A 17,023-nucleotide genomic window follows, 5' to 3' on the forward strand; every position below is an offset into this window, starting at 1 on the left:
CGTGGTGGCTTTGGTGTTACGTTCCTAGGTCTTCTTTCGTATATTGATGGTATTGGTTTAAGTATAGAAAATGTCGTGCCACAACAATGGAGCAGCAAAACTGCTGAGGTGACGGCCATGTTTTCATTTCTGTCACCGCAAACTACGTTCATATAATCATGCTAACTATGACTATGAACCGTGCAGCAGGGCAGTGAATGCACTGCTGTAAACCAAGTAAACGACAACGTTTACTTGGTTTCATGTTTATCAGTTTCATGAAGTACTGATACCGCGATTTGGCCGCTCATACCGCAGGCTGTGCTGTCAATTTCGGTGTGCTCTGAATTAAATATTTATGTGTAAGTGGTGAACCAATTATGTGCTGGAATATAAGCACAGCATCATGGCCGTATCTGGGCCTAGGCGGACGCATATACCATAGCTGCAAGTGTCATACTGCGTCGTGGCGCTAAGCGGCAGATTATGCACCCATGTACTAGAATATGCCGTAAACTGACTTTAGGCATAGCAACTTTGGAAGTAGAGTCATGCAGTTGCCGAGTTACATTTTGCAGGAAAAATGAAAATTATCGCATGCTTTTGTTCTTTGGCGCAAATGAGTTCAAGTGCGTAAGTGCGGTGATGCTACGTCACTAGACGGCACACAATAATGAAAAGTATTCCCATCTTTTACATTGGTTTCCTCAAGTGTCGCACGGTTTTGATCCTTTTACGCCCTGTAAGGCACGTCTGGCGTCCTTCTTCCTTATAATTCCAGTAAATTTCTGTGCAATCTTGGTACATTGCTGTAGTTGCAGAGAAACTTTGGACGTCTAAAAAGTGTACAGATACAGGTGCTGACGCCTTATTTTGTGAATATCGTTTCAATCAAGACGATGTGTTTTTAGCATAACTTACACTGCGACATCCATTCAGCTTGAGTTCAGTGACTTCATTAACTGAATATTTAATGGCGAGCTTGGAAAAATAAATCTAAACTGTAAAATTTGCAGTCACTTGCATAACGCAGATGTCTGTCTATAGAGAAATCAAATTGATGAAGTTCACCACAATTTGCAAAAAAAAAAAAAAAACCTGTAGTCTATAGACGGGGTATATTTATGGTAGATTAGCGTAAATTAATGACGCGTCCAATGAACAACGTTGACAAAGACAGGCGCTCTCCTTTCACTCTTCCACAAGGAGAAAGCCTGTTCTAGTCCAATTTGCTATTTGTGCCCGTCATTGTTTTGCGCTAATGTACCATGATGTTAATTGAAGATTAACTAGCGAAACAGTCCTCCGACATAGATGTTGGCTATTTGGAATGAAACAGTCGAACGCACCTAGAGGCAGTAGCTCTTCACTTGGTTTGATAAGCTAGTCACCATCAGCTCTATATACAGCTCTCCCAGTTATCGACCTTACACAACCGAATTTTAAAACTATACTGGCGAGTTCCCTGAGCCGTAGATGGTTGTAAGATACTTAAAAGCGTACAATAAATTGTCGGGAGATCCTTGTTTCGACGAAACAAGGAGCTTAATAGAAAAACTTCTGTTTTTCGGAGCTGCACGCTTGCTCAGTAAGAAGGAGCCAAGGTATTACAGCTTTCCGCACAAAACACACTTCAATTGAGTTAAGCATAAGGTCCACTACTGTAATACCATAACTGGAGAAGAGCATTATTACAAATCTCCACCGAAGTGACTCCTTTCCGATAGTTAACACTTGCATAATAGGGTGATTGTTACCCACATGTCCTCCGATGGAAGGTTGGCTGAACGAGCTAGGCACTCTTCCGGGAAATCACAACTATAGGTCAAGATGGCATTGCTGGTTTTAATACAGATGAGGCTTGCACCCAGCAAACCAAACACATTAGGCAATAAACGTTCCTTTCTATGGTGGAAGGACGAATGTGAAAACGCACGGAAAAGAATCAAAGACAAAGCTTGAGCACGGCTTTTAGATTCTCCGAATGCCAATAAGTTCTGCCAGAAACGCCACAAATTTGAAACAAGCAATGTTGCAAAGCAGACGAACACGTAGACGTTCCAAGAGAGGTAGTCTGACGATGTACTTTTGTAGTATAAGTTCTTACGCGGACGAGAGAAAAGAATAGAACAGATTAAATAGATTAAAAGGCCGTCAATCGCACACTCTGCCGTTGGGAAATACACAAGGTTAGAGCCTAGAAGATCAGGCAGAGTTTCTGTATGAACACTGAATATATTCGTAGTCCATCGCACTACACCGATCGTTTTACTTAAGTTCCAAGATAGTGCAGAGCGACATTGCTTCGCGCACAAGTGGGCGGGAAACAATGCATAGATTAGACCGTTTAATCTCGTTGAACTTCAGGCCTCAGTTAAAACAACTCGGCACAATGGTGTCATTTACGGAATACGCCTGCACCGCGTAACTCTAAAACACTCTAAGTGCTCTCAATGCGATGTGGGCGAATGGCTATGTTCCATTCTCTTCAAAGGAAAATATTATCATCCCCACGCTTAAAGAATGCTAGGACCTCTCATTACCCAGTAGTTATAGGCAATAGCTTTAATTAGCTGTTTTTCCAAACTATCTGAAAAAAACATGTTAAGGCGGCGCTTGATCTGTGTTCTAAAAAGCAACAAAATCTTACATCCTCTGCACTGTGCTTTTAGGAAAGATTTTTCCAGAATAGACAACCGTGGTCCCATCGCGATATGTATCAGAGATGCTTTTACACATAGGCCGTTCTTTCTCTTGGCATTTCGAGACGTAGAGAAAGCTTACGATGCCAAATAGCGCTTCCGAATTCTCCAAGCTCTTTCCACTATAGGTGTCGATGGCACCATGGTATACACAACCGGAAACATAACTGTCTAACCGCACACTTATCGTAAGTGTGGGCAGAGCTTTGTCCAGGCCATTCACGTAAGAAAGTGGCGTGCTGCAAGAGGGCCTGCTTACTTGTCATTATTCGTTGTAAAAGTGAATCCCTTGCATACAGTCATTCCACGCAAAATATATATATATCAAAACGCCTATTTAAAAGAAAAAGAAATACAGAAAGCGAGTGGGTGGAGCCCCTAGTCCCGGGCCCCACTGGCCTGAGCGGTCCGCCGTGCTTGGTCGAGGAGCGCTAGTTGCATCTCTCGATCCTCGCTGGCGAGCCAAGTCTCCCACTGCTCCCTTCCGGAAAGTTTGCCGGCTATTTTTGGTGTATTAATTTTGGGTGGCCTGTTCTGGCAGTCCCACGTAATGTGGGCAAGAGTTGGCCGGCCTCCGCACCCCAAGGACAGCGAACGCTGTACAGCGTTGGGTGAATGGCATTTTTCAAATAAAGGTTTGGAAATGTGTGCGTCTGTATTCGGCGCCAGTCATAAGAGTCCTGCCTGGATAGGTCAGGGTGTGGTGGACTGTACTTTCTTCGCTCGCGCCGCTGGTGCTCAAGGATGTCTCGTGATAAAAAGGGGTTTTCGTCAGAGTGGTCGGCCGCTCGGTTGACAAAAGCACGAGCTGCGCCGTCCGCTCTCTCATTGCCCTCGAGTCCTGCATGACCCGGGCACCAGATGATCATGTGTTCCTGCGTTAGGTTGGATCCTAATAGGTGAGTGGTGCTGTGTGGTAGCCTCCCGGTGAGGAATATTCTACATGCGACTTGGGAATCTGTAAGAGTTATCGACGATTGCCCTAGAGCGTCTTTAGTTTTAATAGCTAGCGCGATGGCTGAAGCTTCTGCGGTATTCGCAGATGCAACTCTAGCCGTGGCGCCAGTCACAAGCCCTTGATTTGCGGCCGCTCCTACCATTGCGAGGGCGTATTTGTAAGCACCACATCGAGCGACATCTCTGTAGACTGTATCCGGGTTTCCACCGAATTGCTGCATTAACTTTCGAGCTCGAGCACTTCTACGTCCCCGGTGGTATTTCGGACTCATGTTCTTAGGGATTGGGGCTACTATGATCCTTTCACGAAGGACTCTGGGCAGAGATTCGAGTTCTTCTCCTGCATACTGTAGACGAGTAGGGTAACCCACGCGGCAAAGTAATTTTCTGCCAGAGGAGGTTAAGCTAAGCCGCTCCCGTTGAGATATGAGCGTCACTGCCCGTAGCTCCTCGTAGTTATTGTGAATCCCGAGGGCCAGCAGGCGTTCAGTAGAGGTTCCCTGTGGTAGGCCGAGAGCCGCTTTGTACGACGTTCTAATCAACGCATCTAGGGCCTTTAGTTCTGTTTTCGTGGGGTCCTGGAAAGGGAGGCTATATGTGAGACGACTTAGCACAAAAGCCTGAACGAGCCGGATTGTCTCTGTTTCCTTGAAACCTTTTCGGTGATAAGTTACTCTACGGATCATACGGGAGATCTGTTTCACCGTAGTCCTAAGGGTTTTAATGGTGTGGTCTACTCGTTTATTGCTCTGCAGCCACAGTCCGAGGACTCGCATTTTCTGGACCTCCTTTATCTGGCTGTCTCCTAGATAGAGGTTATAGTCTGTTTATGTCGACGTTGTGTAGATAGGCTGCTATGCTTTTAATCATCCATTATTGCCACCTACGAACGACAAGTGCCGCTTTTTACGAACAAATTGTCTAAATGGGCAGATGAAAATAGGTTTAGAACAAACGTTCGAAAAATAACTTGTTCACTCTTCTGAAAATAGACGGGGTTTAACACCACTGCCAGGTATTGCGATGCAGGGAGATCAACCCTCTGTAAGAAGAGAACATGACTTCCTAGAATAACATTATGCTCATATCTTGCGTTTATTCTCCTCATAATGGTTATGTGGAGGCCAAATGTCTAAAAACGATGAAGTTCTTAAAGGGGTCCTGAACACCCCCTCGAGCTTGATGAAAAAAACGCGGTCTGCCGATATCTTACGCTGTTGCGAAACTCTCAGTTGAATCTCTCATTCGTGCGCGAGCGACGCCTAGAGTTCGGAAGCGCAGCGCAAGGTCACGTCTATTATAAAACAAACTTTTTTTCAAGAGAAGCCTTCTCCTTGCTCTTTTCCGGCGCTATGTTTCGCCATGTGGTACATTCCCATACGCGGCTGCCATTCTCCGATAGCTGTCCTCAGTCAAGAAGGGTGTTTTCATCAGTGTTCTTGCTTCTATTAGTGCATATGTATTGATGCAGTTTAATAAGGACGCTGAAGTATCCGAAAATCTACTTCCAAATTTTGATAAGAATTACGCACTTCTGCAAATTCGTGGCGAATCATGAGTCGACAACAGTCTGCTCACGATCAACCACGACCGCCCCATAGGAACTAAAATTTGGCCCTACTTCGTAGTGGTATCGTAGCCGTCGGGTTCCACAAGATCTGATTCCCTTTCGACATTCATCCTCGAGCCACGCTGAACTTGACAGGCCGCACATACGCTTGCCAGCGCGCGCTCACTCCAGGCCGCTCCTGGCAGAGTTCGCTGCGTCCTGAGCTGTTGATAGCCTTTCGAAATTCGGCAGGAGCATGTGGCTACTATCCATAAGTGAGGATGGTGCGGGACAACGCCGGCCCACACCGCGTAGCATGGCCAGAGAGGAGCACATGAGCGCGAGCGTGAACTCAAGCCCACTCATGCACACAGCAAACGCTACTACGGCTCTGCTATGCAGCGTAGAAACCACGGCAGCGGAAGGGTGGCGCAATGAGTCCGCTCGCGGTGAATATTGCAGTCCTCTGAGGACAACCGAGTTTCGGGTGTCGTAAGCCCTAAAATTGACATAGTAACGTCTACCTGCATCACGGTGACCATCACGTACTCTGCACCATGGTGACCATCCGTTGGCGGGGCGCTGTGTCCAGGTCCCGCTCCGCCCTAGCTTTCGCAGTGCAAGACAGTGAACAAGGAGCAGCATATCCGAGGATGGAATATAAGCAACTTTTGATTCCTAGGGGCTGTTCTTGTGCTCAACACATTTAAGAGCATTTTGCGACAAAGTATCTCTGGAATACTCAGTTTTAACCTCAAATACATTTCTCCACTTCGATAGAAACTGGTTAGGGCCTTTTTCAAAATTGCTCGCGAACAATATCGGGAAGTGATCAGTAGTGATCCTGCAGAAAGCGTCTACGTAGAGTCAGGTGAGCGGTCACTCCGTCTACAGAGGTCACATTCCAGTTTCACATATTATCTCAATGTACACTCGAATCCTGGACGTCCTTTACAAAAATTTAAGCTATGTGTGCCGAACCTTAGTTTTTAATTATCGTCACGAAGCCAGTGAGCCTTCTCAGTGAAGAAAGCAAAATTAAGAAAAGGGTGTCCCAATTCTAGAAGTTTGTCTTCTACCTCCAGCAAAGCTGCCACCGCCGTGGCAGAGACAGCTGGTAGATGTGACATATTTTTTATCAAGGTAAGAAAGTGCGCCCCAGAGCTCACATTCGAATGCACTTTGAACTTCCGGCGAAATACTTATGCCGGTAGTATTACACTGACACGCCAAGATCATAGGCCAACATTTCATTTGCAGCATTCAGGCCATCCCTTTCCAAATCCGATGTGCTGCAAGCGCCAACGAGCACCTTTGCGGCAGAAACATACACAGCACTGCCGCATGTGAGACATACTGAGAAAGGAAATATACAAAACGCCATTATATTTACTGACTCTTTAATTCTTGTAAGATTTTTAAAATTTGTTTTGTAAAAGTAAACATGCCGTACAAAATTATAATGATTCACTTTTACGTACAGCATGCGTGCCTTGCCAGCACGTCATAATATGCTGAGTTCCTGAGTACAGGCATAAGGACAATATGCTTCCAGACAAGACAGCTGCCAAGCCAGTAGAAATAAAAAGACTGCAACTTTGTGGCTCTCCCAGCAACAGATTTGGACGCTTTTTACGGAAAGAGCATACAAACTACATGCCACGCTATTGGGACACTAGAACGTCTAAAAAGCTGCACGTAATTAACCAACAATAAAGGAATCGGCACACGATAACAAAAGCGCGGCGAATAGAGGTGATCATGTCGACTAAAAATTGGACATACAAATAGCACACACTATGCTGTCCGGCGATTACCACCTACATGTGTAGGGGGCCAGACGCTGATTTTTCTGCAGTATTGCCGGAATGTCGTGAAATGAAAGCTCAAAGATAAACAAAACATTTTCGTTTACCATACCACGTCAACCAATTCCACTTCAGACAGCAATGTACGATGGCAGTGACCCGCTTCTTACCAGAGGCTACTGCTGCGTTTGTAGCATTTAGAGCACGTGCTTCCTTGCCCTTACATAAAGGAGGCATTAGCGCTGCCTGAATATTCGCACATTTTTTTCTTGCAATCGCTTCGCAAATAGAATTCTATGTTCTTGCCTCACGTGTCACGAGTTTAATACGCATAAATATACATTATATTTTACGCATATTGCAACGAGTATTTGAGGCCACCATGCAGTCAAGTTGTATCTGCACCATTTCTTATTCACTGCACCATCAAATGCATCATACTATCTCCTGGCGCTTTTTCGGCCATTATTGGCCCTTGCGTCATAAAATCCCACACATGATCAAGAATCTGAAGAAAAATTCTCCCTCGTGGTAGGGGAAAACCTTCTTCGGAAGTTGGCAGCACTGTAGCGACACACCTTCCTTTGCACAGTGAATGTGGAAAACGCTGTGTCACGAATGCTGCGTTCGCGCTGGCCTGTGTGTGCATTAATTTTGCACTCAAAGCGAAATGTGCGTTGGGACGCACAGACGCGCGCTGTGATAGTGCTCAGCGAAACTTCAGTGACCCTACGAGATTGAGCGGCGCAGGAGGCGGCACAACTCGAGCAGTCGACGGCCGCCAAATACCGGAAATACGTATAAAGCTCGAGCCGAATTCACAACGCTTCTCGTTCAAGAGCTCCTTACCATTAGATGGCGGCCTTCTCTAATATGTCCAGCGCGATGCTTGCCTGGAAGTCACTGTTACCAATTTCATCGTAAGAGCGTTTTGTGAATGCGGGCCCTTGTGTTTTGTGCGTACACTCTGAACGCAGAAGAATTTCATAAATAAATAGTTCGTCAAGTGTCATGCATAACGTTACGGTTGCATACGTTTTTGTGGCCGTTAATAAAGTTAGCATTACTAGCGACGTTTTCGCTCATCTAGCCAATAGTCGACTCTCGCGCTATGACATCATCATGCGAAAATTAGATGGCGGGGGCTTGACAGAGCCGTAGGAAAGCATAATCCATCTTTACAGGGGCATTGTGCGTTCCCCGCTCCATGGAATTCAGTAATATTTGGCCCAGGTGTCCACGGAAACACTCCCTCGCATTTAGTATGATTACTTATTGCGCTTAAAGGGCGTTGCAGGGCCCCTTTAAAGAATACCTGTTTCCTCGGTGAGTGCAATGAATACGACGTTATAATTTCTTTACGCATTTGCTGTTGAAGATATACACTCTTAAAATTTGAGAGAGTTCAATTCCTATTTCAATAAATATCTATCGAGGGTGGAATTATCGACCCTTTCCGCAATTTAGTCAATTAGACGTCTCTGAATTGCGCATCGAATGACACTTTCCTAAGATTTATTAATTTCAGTCAATTAGATTTCTACCGAGCATCCTCATTAGCAATACACGTTGAACGCAATTTTAAGGATTTGTCTAACAATCAACGACTACGAACCTCGCTTCGAGAGAAGATGAAAGCTACGTCGTAACTGTTTTCAGAACACAGGCAGCGTTAGGTATAATGTGTCTAATAATGTTTATATAAATGCAAATACCCCAATAAACTCACACATGTAAAGCTTATTTAAAATGATTTTTCCTTTTTTAAACCACTCTTGATAAATGTGAGCAATTTAATATGTGCAACATACAACCTTTAAAATCCATCCGATCTTCGAAGCTTTAGTATTGTTGCGTCGTTTCCTAGTCAAGACACCAACAAAATACGCACATAATGCTTTCTAGCACCTTTAGTTGCACAAGCACCTTCCCTGTGAAATATACAGAAATGGCCAGAAATCAAAATCAGAATTCACTACGCGCTCGCAGACACATTCTAGCAGGCTTCATCCAAAGAATTGAGAATGCACGAATTGTCACAAAACCGTCAGGAATTCTGTGTCTCTCCAGCCCTGCAGGAGCAACAGGCAGACGCGTCAAATTATTTCCGCTGTGACAACCAGTGGTATGTGGGAGCACTGTATCTCGCTTGCTTACCGGCTTTAGCGCTTACCTGCCTTTACGCAAGAATTTTTCTTCCAGATTCCAGTTGATGGTATTTCTGAATGTGACTTTTTCGTTCCCATGCACGCGAAAATTTGGAAAGTCCAACCTTAATATGTTTATAATTATTTCCAGTGCCGAGCGAACCCAGAGGCCTGACAATAAACGAGTTGAAGGAGGGTGTTGCAAAGCTCAAGTGGGAGGAACCCAAGAACCCGGCAGGTCCAATAAGCGGGTATTCGGTTACGTGGAACTGCAACGGTGTCAATAATACGGAATCTACGAAAGATTTGAACATCGTTATCTCAGGTAAGTATACGTAGGTTTAGCAAGGTAAAGTTGTAGGCCACTTGGTGAGACATAGTGAATAAAAAACCACTGAAGACAAAGGACGGAAGGAGGCGACAACACAGGGCGGTTCGTCACTCATGTGCGTGAGAAAATTTATCACATATCTGATGAAACCGGCATCAGAAGTCGCCTCAACCTTCGCGCGAAAATATTTTAGTATACACCTTCATTTTTTTCATCTCGTGTACATTCGAGAAGCAAGTAGTGCAAGGAACGTGAGTGGCTCTGCTAGTAGTTCACGTCGAAGCGACTGAGAATTTTTCGTTTCTATTTCGAGCGGGCACATGACCTCGGCCAGTACGCTCTAATGAAGTTTTTTGGGCGAAACAGGACCGGCACGTACGAAAAGGCTTCTATTAATTAAAAAAGGCTGCATCGTGAAGTGCTCTAGACTGTAAAGCCTTTATACAGCCTGCTCTGTCCTTTAGGCCGACTTTTTAATAAGTCAAGTGTTTCTCACATAGTTGAAATAATCAGTGTAGTAAAGCGAATTTTGTGTCAATGTAAGGTAAGCGCAAATATTCAAATGTGAAAACTTCCAGGAAATAGGAAAAGCTATTGGCCTGCAGAGTAAAATCAGTGCCATCATCTTAGGGGAATATGGTATTCAGAAGAATACATGGGAAAAAAACACAATATATCACAGCCATACATACCCTTTAAGAAAATGAACGAATGAATATTTTCATCAATGCGACAGAATTATGTGCCTTTTCACGCGAAAATCTGCCGGTTTCAGCTTGACTGAAAGATCATACCAACAATGACCGATGGAGAAAAAGAGTAAGAACATGCCGGGAAATGGCTCATAATGAGGTGAAATTTTTCCTGGAGGTTATGGTAAACAAAGTAGCTGAATTACTTCGATTAGAAAATTTGGGTATTGATGGTACTAGAACTGCGGCGTCCGGAGCGCGAGACGAAACCATTCCCTCGACACCACGGCTCCTCCACCTGTCAGTCAGTCTAAGGCTGTGCCTTGTGCATCTGTTGATGCCTGAAGACAGATTGACGCTACACGAAGACAGCCAACTCGTCAGCGACCATTTCATCACGTGCGCTGTGGGCTTCGCATGGTGAGGGTGATAATGCCCATTCTTCCCAGCAACAAGAGCATTTCAACCTTTGCAACGTTGTCGATCATTTTATTCGTATAGAGTTTCATGCATAACGAAACATAAAAAAAAAACATTTCACCAAAGCAACCATAATGCTTTCGAATTCTCGCACTGAAGCAGTATGAAGTGTCTGCCGAATTTTCCATATTCAATAGGAGTGGCGGGACAAGCAGCCATGATAACAGCTTAACACAGGTGACTGTTCCCTTTGTTTCGATGTACGCATCAAATGGCCGATACGCAAGGCTTACCTTCTGCATATTTATCAGAAATAGAATACACGCGATACAAATGACACAAACACCGAGACTTTGCAAGTACATTGCCAACACTTCCTTAAATTCAAAAAGTGCGGCTAAGTAGCCGGAATCCAAGGGAAACACATATCACTTAAACAGATGCCACAAAAACAACTTGAGTTCATTGTTATAGTTATCACGAGGGTTTGCAGCTTCTTAATGCAAGAAACGGCCACGTCCTCTGCTATAGACGACTACCAGATAAGAAGCAGTTCGGAGTAGGATTCCTAATCCATAAGGATAGAGCTGGAAACATTGATGAATTCTACAGCATTAATGAGAGGGTAGCAGTAGTCATAATAAAGCTGAATAGGAGGTATAGAATAAAGGTAGTACATACCTCCGCTCCAAGCTTCAGACACGATGATGAAGAAATAGAATATTTTATGAAGATATTGAGTTACCGATACGAAGAGGGCAAACTCAGTATGCTGTAGTCATGGGCAGCTTCAATGCAAAATTGGGGGAAAAGTAGGCGGGTGAACAAGCAATTGGCAACCATGGCGTGGATTCTATGAACACTCGAGGAGGTGTTAGTAGAATACGTGGAAAATAATAAGCGCCGAATAATGAACACCTCCTTCAGGAATCGCCGGAACAAAAGGTGGATCTGGAAAAGACCTAATGGTGAAACAAGAAATAAAATTGATTTCCTACTTCCTGCTGACCCCAGCTTAGTGCAGGATGTTGAAGTGTTAGGTAGCGTAAAGTACTGTAATAATAGGTTAGTGAGGGCTAGGATTCCTCTCGATTTGTAGAGAAAAAGAGTAAAATTGGTCAAGAAGAAACAGGCCAACCTAGATGCTGTAAGGGTAAAAGCAGACCGATTCAGGTTGGTACTTGCAAACAAATATGCAGCGTTAGAACAGAGTGATGAAGATGACATACATGCATTGAACGAAACCGTAACAAAGCTGACTTCAGAAGCAGCACCTGAAGTCGGAGGTAAGGCATTAAGACAACCAGCAGGTTAACTCTCCCAAGTAACAAAGGATTTAATAAAGAGACGACAAAGAATGAAAGTGTCCAATTTAAGAGATCAGATAGAATTCGCGGAACTGTGAGAACTGGTCAACAAGGAGAAAACAAGGGATATTCGAAATTATAACGTGAGAAAGACCGAGGAAGCAGTACAAAATGTACGCAGCATGAAATCAGTCAGAAGAAAACTTGGCATAGGACAAGCCAAGATGTATGCACTGCAATATAAGCAGGGCAATATCATCAGAAATTTCGAAGATAATATAGGGAAAGCAGCGAAAGAATTCTATACTGACCTGTACAGTACCCAGAGGAGCCATGATAGCTCTATTTGAAGCAATAATGAACAGGTTGCAGAGGCTCTTTCTATAACTAGCGATGAGGTTAGAAGGGCCTTGCAAGGCATGAAACCGGGAAAAGTGGCTGCCGAAGATGGAATAACAGTCGATTTATTCAAAGATTGAAGAGACATAATGCTTCAAGAACTGGTGGCTTTCTATACGAAGAGTCTATCGACTTCGAGGGTCCCAGAGAACGGGAAGAATGCAAACATTATACTAATACACAAAAAGGGAGACGTTAAAGAAATGAAAAAGTATAGGCACATTATCTTCCAGTATTATATAAAATATTCCCCGAGATACCCTCCAATAGAATAATGGCAACACTGGACTTCAGTCAACCAAGGGAACAGGTTAGCTTCAGGAAGAAATACTGTACACTGGATCACATCAATGCAATCAATCAGGTAATCGAGAAATCAGCAGAGTACAATCAGCGTCTCTATATGGCTTTCATAGATTACGAAAAGTCATTTGATTCAGTAGAGGTACTAACAGCAGTCATAGAGGCATTACGTAATCAAGAAGTACAGGATGCATACGTACATATCTTGGAAAGTATTTACAGAGATTCCACAGCTACCTTAATTCTCCAAAAGAAAAGTGAATTCTCCGCCTATAAAGAAAGGGGTCAGACAGGGAGACACTATCTCTCCAATGCTATTCACTGCCTGCTTGGAAAAAGTGTTCAAGCTATTGAACTGGGAAGACTTAGGCGTAAGGATCAACGGCGAATATCTCAGCAACCTTCAATCTGCAGATCACATTGTCCTGTTCAGCAACACTGTGGACGAGTTAAGACAAATGATTGAGAACCTTAACAAAGAGAGTATAAGAGTGCGGTTGAAGATTATTATGCGGAAGACAAGGATAATGATCAAAAACCGGGCAGGGCAACAAGAGTTCAGGATCGCCAGTCAGTCTCTAGAGTCTGTGAAGGAGTAAGTTTACCTATGTCAATTACTCACAGGGAATCCTGATCTTGACAATGAAACTTCTAGAAGAATAAAAATGTGTTGGAGCACATTCTGAAGACATTGTCAGATCCTGACTGGATGTTTACCATCATCATTAAAAAGAAAGGCGTTCAATCAGTGCATTCTACGAATGCTGAAATATGGGGCAGAAACTTCGAGACTGACAGAGAAGCTGGAAAGCAAGCTAAGGCCCACGCAAAGAGCTATGGAACGAAGAATGTTAGGTGTAATGTTAAGTGACAGGAAGAGAGCGGCATGGATCAGAAAGCAAACAGGGATAGCCGATACTCTAATTGACATCAAGAGAAAGAAATGTGGCTGGGCAGGTAATGCAATGCGTAGGTTAGATAACCGGTGGGCCATTAGGGTTACAGAATGGGTGCCAAGAGAAGGAAAGCGCAATCGAGGACGGCAGAAGACTAGGTGGAGTAATGAAATTAGCAAATTCGCAGGCGCTAGTTGGAAGCGGTTGGCGCTGTGCAGGGGTAATGGGAGATCGCAGGGAGAGGCCTTCGTCCTGCAGTGGACATCAAATAGGCCAATGATGATGATGCTGATGCAACTAAATAAGTAATAACAAAATGGCATAAGGAATAGAATAAAGTAGTTACCTAGCAAAGTTGGTAGTTTCCATGGTTCTTTATTTCTAGCTTACGCTATACTCTGATTTATATGGTATATTTAGAAAGGGTGGCATTAAATGTGAGAACTTACCCATTTCGACTGACCTCATTGGTAGAAATTTCAAAAATTCTATACAAGATTTGTGCAAAGATGAAAGCTGACACATCAGCGATTCCTTCGGCTTTGAACTCTATTACAGCTGCAAGTGCTCACAGCGGATACATCATATCTTGTACTTTTGACCCCTCCCAAGGAACACAGTGCAGCCCACCCAACCTTTTCTTCGTCTGCTTCTGAATTGAATGCCTGGCCTCTAAAGTATAGGTGCAGACGCTAATAGTAGGATATAATTCATGATCTTCTAAGCCTGCGAACGTTCCGAGCACCAACGTTGTGGAATCTTCGGTTGTTATTGCGTGTGGCTGTCGATTTCGGCTCGCCGATGAGGCCCGACTTACAGCTGCATTATTGCAGCTATTTTCTTTTCACCAAATAGGATGTATTGTGGAAACGGTCAATAGTTGCTTTGACCGTAGACGAGAGTGACGAATGTTGTCCCTGGTGCAACGGACCCAACGAACGGACAGAGAAGACCGACATCCGAGCTCCTAACTGGAGTCGCAGTAGAACTCGGCAGAATATTTTTGGTTGTGCCATGTTTTGTGGTTCGAAAGGAAAGTTTCAGAAGCTGTAGGAGGTAAAAAAAAAACTGTGATTTAGTGGCTTAGTGCCAGGAGATATACTGACATCGTAGTGACTCTCAGAAGTAAATATTGCTAGGACTGGGCTTTCGGAATTATGCTAACTTCACCCTCTAAAGAAATTAACATTAAAATCACAGAAATAGCAGCGAGCGCATTCGTCCGCCATCGAAAGGAAGTCGAAGTTTCATCCGGAAGGCTAGGAACCGATTGCGATAGCAAATTAATAGAGAGATGTATGAATAAGGGTATTAGTTTTATCAGCCGTACTATCTTTTAAACATTCGCTTACGGACTTCGCTTACGGACTAATGGCGTCACGTATGCAAAGGCAGACATAAACACATCTCATTCTATGGCCGCAGAAACTCGCTATCAAAACAGTTGATTGAGGAAGCGCAGCAGCAGCAGCGAGCGAATTGTCCTTCGTGCTCCCTAGCGCTTCAATGCAAACTAAGCGGCTAAAACAACGCGCACGATGCTAGCAACACTCAGCGGAATGTTTCGCCATAACAGATCGCTTTCATACCGATATGATAAGCAGCAGCCGCCGGAGCAGAACGTACCCCCTTTCTCACATCCACCCGTACCTTACGCGTGACGGAAGACGCCACGCATCCTCCCCGCTTTGCTCCCTTGCGTGTGCGAGATGGTACCGCCATCGTCGGCTAGCCTTCGCACAGAGACATAGGGCGCGCGGTGTATTGCCGTAAGACATCATGTAGAACACCAGAATGATGCCGATGACCACGGCGACGGCAGAAATACCCCTGGAGTCCCCATATAATCGCAATAATAATTGGTGATGAGACCAGTTCATGCTCTATCTATATAAGCATCGCCGTAGATTCCAGAGCAATTAATGGTGCTCGCGCGCATTCGTAAATGTATAACACTACTCACGTCGCGCGTGCAATTTTATTGCAGACCACTCTGCGCTCTATCATGCGACAATAAAATCAAGTAACTTTCACGTACAGTATTAAACCTTACGATAAACTGGTAACAGTGATGATGCAAAAAGATCACAAAGAAACACATGGTAATATTGCACCGCTTGGATGTGAATGTTGTACTTCTATAGTTCCTCTTTCAATTTAGGCATTCATCAAACCCGTATATTGGTTCTACCTAAACTTTACCAGTTTTTGTAACACAAAACGTTTATTCCTTGTCACTTCTTTTTCAGGCCTTACATCCGAGTTCCACGGCTGCACATTTAGAGTCGGCGCCTATAACACGCTTACGGATGGGACAACACTGACCGGAAGAGAGGTGGAGCTTGCTGTACACTAGCTGCGAAGAGCTGCTGAGTTAAAAGTGGATTCAAATTTCCAACACGCAGTGCGCCCCCAGTACACGCGTCTTCCCGTCCTAACTCTTGAAATATAAATTTGAAATTATGCAATGATTCTTCATATCTTTCACCAAGGAGCCAGTAATGTCTCCTTGGTGTCATAATGGCACCAGTAAAGGTAATAGTACCAGTAGCAGTATTGGTACCAGTAATGGCCTCACAAACAGCAGTCCTGGCTTGTCATCACATACTGAGCGCCGAAATTAGTTAAACAATCTTTTATTTGGTTGTCTCTAAAGCACATCATCTAAAGTAAGATAATGTATAATGCGGTGCTTTGCAAGAAGCCCCGAGTTCCTCGCTAGCCAAAGTTTATTTGACGTCAGTCAGTGAAGAAAGCTAGCCCTGAAGGCGTCAAAGCGGCAGACAATAACAGGTGGAGATAAGGCCACATAGGTCAACACTGAGTGCCCCCTGAGCCCGCCACCACTCCCTTGTTTAAAGCACAGAAGCCTGGGTAGTGTCACACTTCGGCGATGATGATTGTTATCAACGCAACCTCGCCATATCGTAATACCATGACTGTCCCGCCATCAATCTCACACTCGCCGCAAGCCCCTTGCCCCGCCTTCTAGGGTGCCTAAACGGCGTGTGAAAAATGCAATAATTTGAACAATCTTTAGAGCATACCTGGTACATAGGCTACAATAAATTGGCGAATAAAGTACTGAAGAACATTTTTCTATACCATATTTGCAATAGTAATGGACAGGGCGCAACAATAAATAATTGCAGAAGCTGGTTTGAACTCATGACTCCTTTTTGGCCACACAAGAGGCAACGACCAAGTGAGCATGACAAAATATCGTATCTAGATAAGCCTGTGAAAGCGGAGACGTGCGGAGGGTTGAATTTTATGTCACCATTAGTGCATTTCCGTGAGGAAGTCGCCAGAGTTCGCGGAGATCTTGAACGTTACCTGACCCGGGCTTTTCTGCACACTAACCTCGATGAGCCAATGCAGTACTTTTCGCTCCCCAAATTAGCAACCGCACCTTTAAATCGCAATGGTGGATCATGGAAATCACTGGCTTCATCTATTTTTTTCCCATGCAAGTCCTCAGCCTACTCAACGTCAATACAGGTTTCTAGTGGAGAAATTTCAACATACATTAA

General features: G+C 44.2%; 1 protein-coding gene across 1 annotated transcript in view; it reads left to right on the forward strand.

Annotated features, from left to right (window-relative positions):
• LOC129386778 (uncharacterized) overlaps positions 1–16,649 on the forward strand; it is a 74,928-nt gene extending 58,279 nt beyond the window's left edge. The window contains exons 9-10 of the mRNA XM_055074977.1: positions 9,294–9,467; positions 15,740–16,649. Of these exons, the coding sequence (XP_054930952.1) occupies positions 9,294–9,467; positions 15,740–15,846 (281 nt within the window). The 3' untranslated portion in view covers positions 15,847–16,649. The remainder of the gene's footprint in view (positions 1–9,293; positions 9,468–15,739) is intronic.
• The last annotated feature ends 374 nt before the right edge of the window (positions 16,650–17,023 follow it).

The sequence above is a fragment of the Dermacentor andersoni genome, chromosome 8, assembly GCF_023375885.2.
Source record: "Dermacentor andersoni chromosome 8, qqDerAnde1_hic_scaffold, whole genome shotgun sequence".
NCBI classification, from domain to species: Eukaryota; Metazoa; Arthropoda; class Arachnida; order Ixodida; family Ixodidae; genus Dermacentor; species Dermacentor andersoni.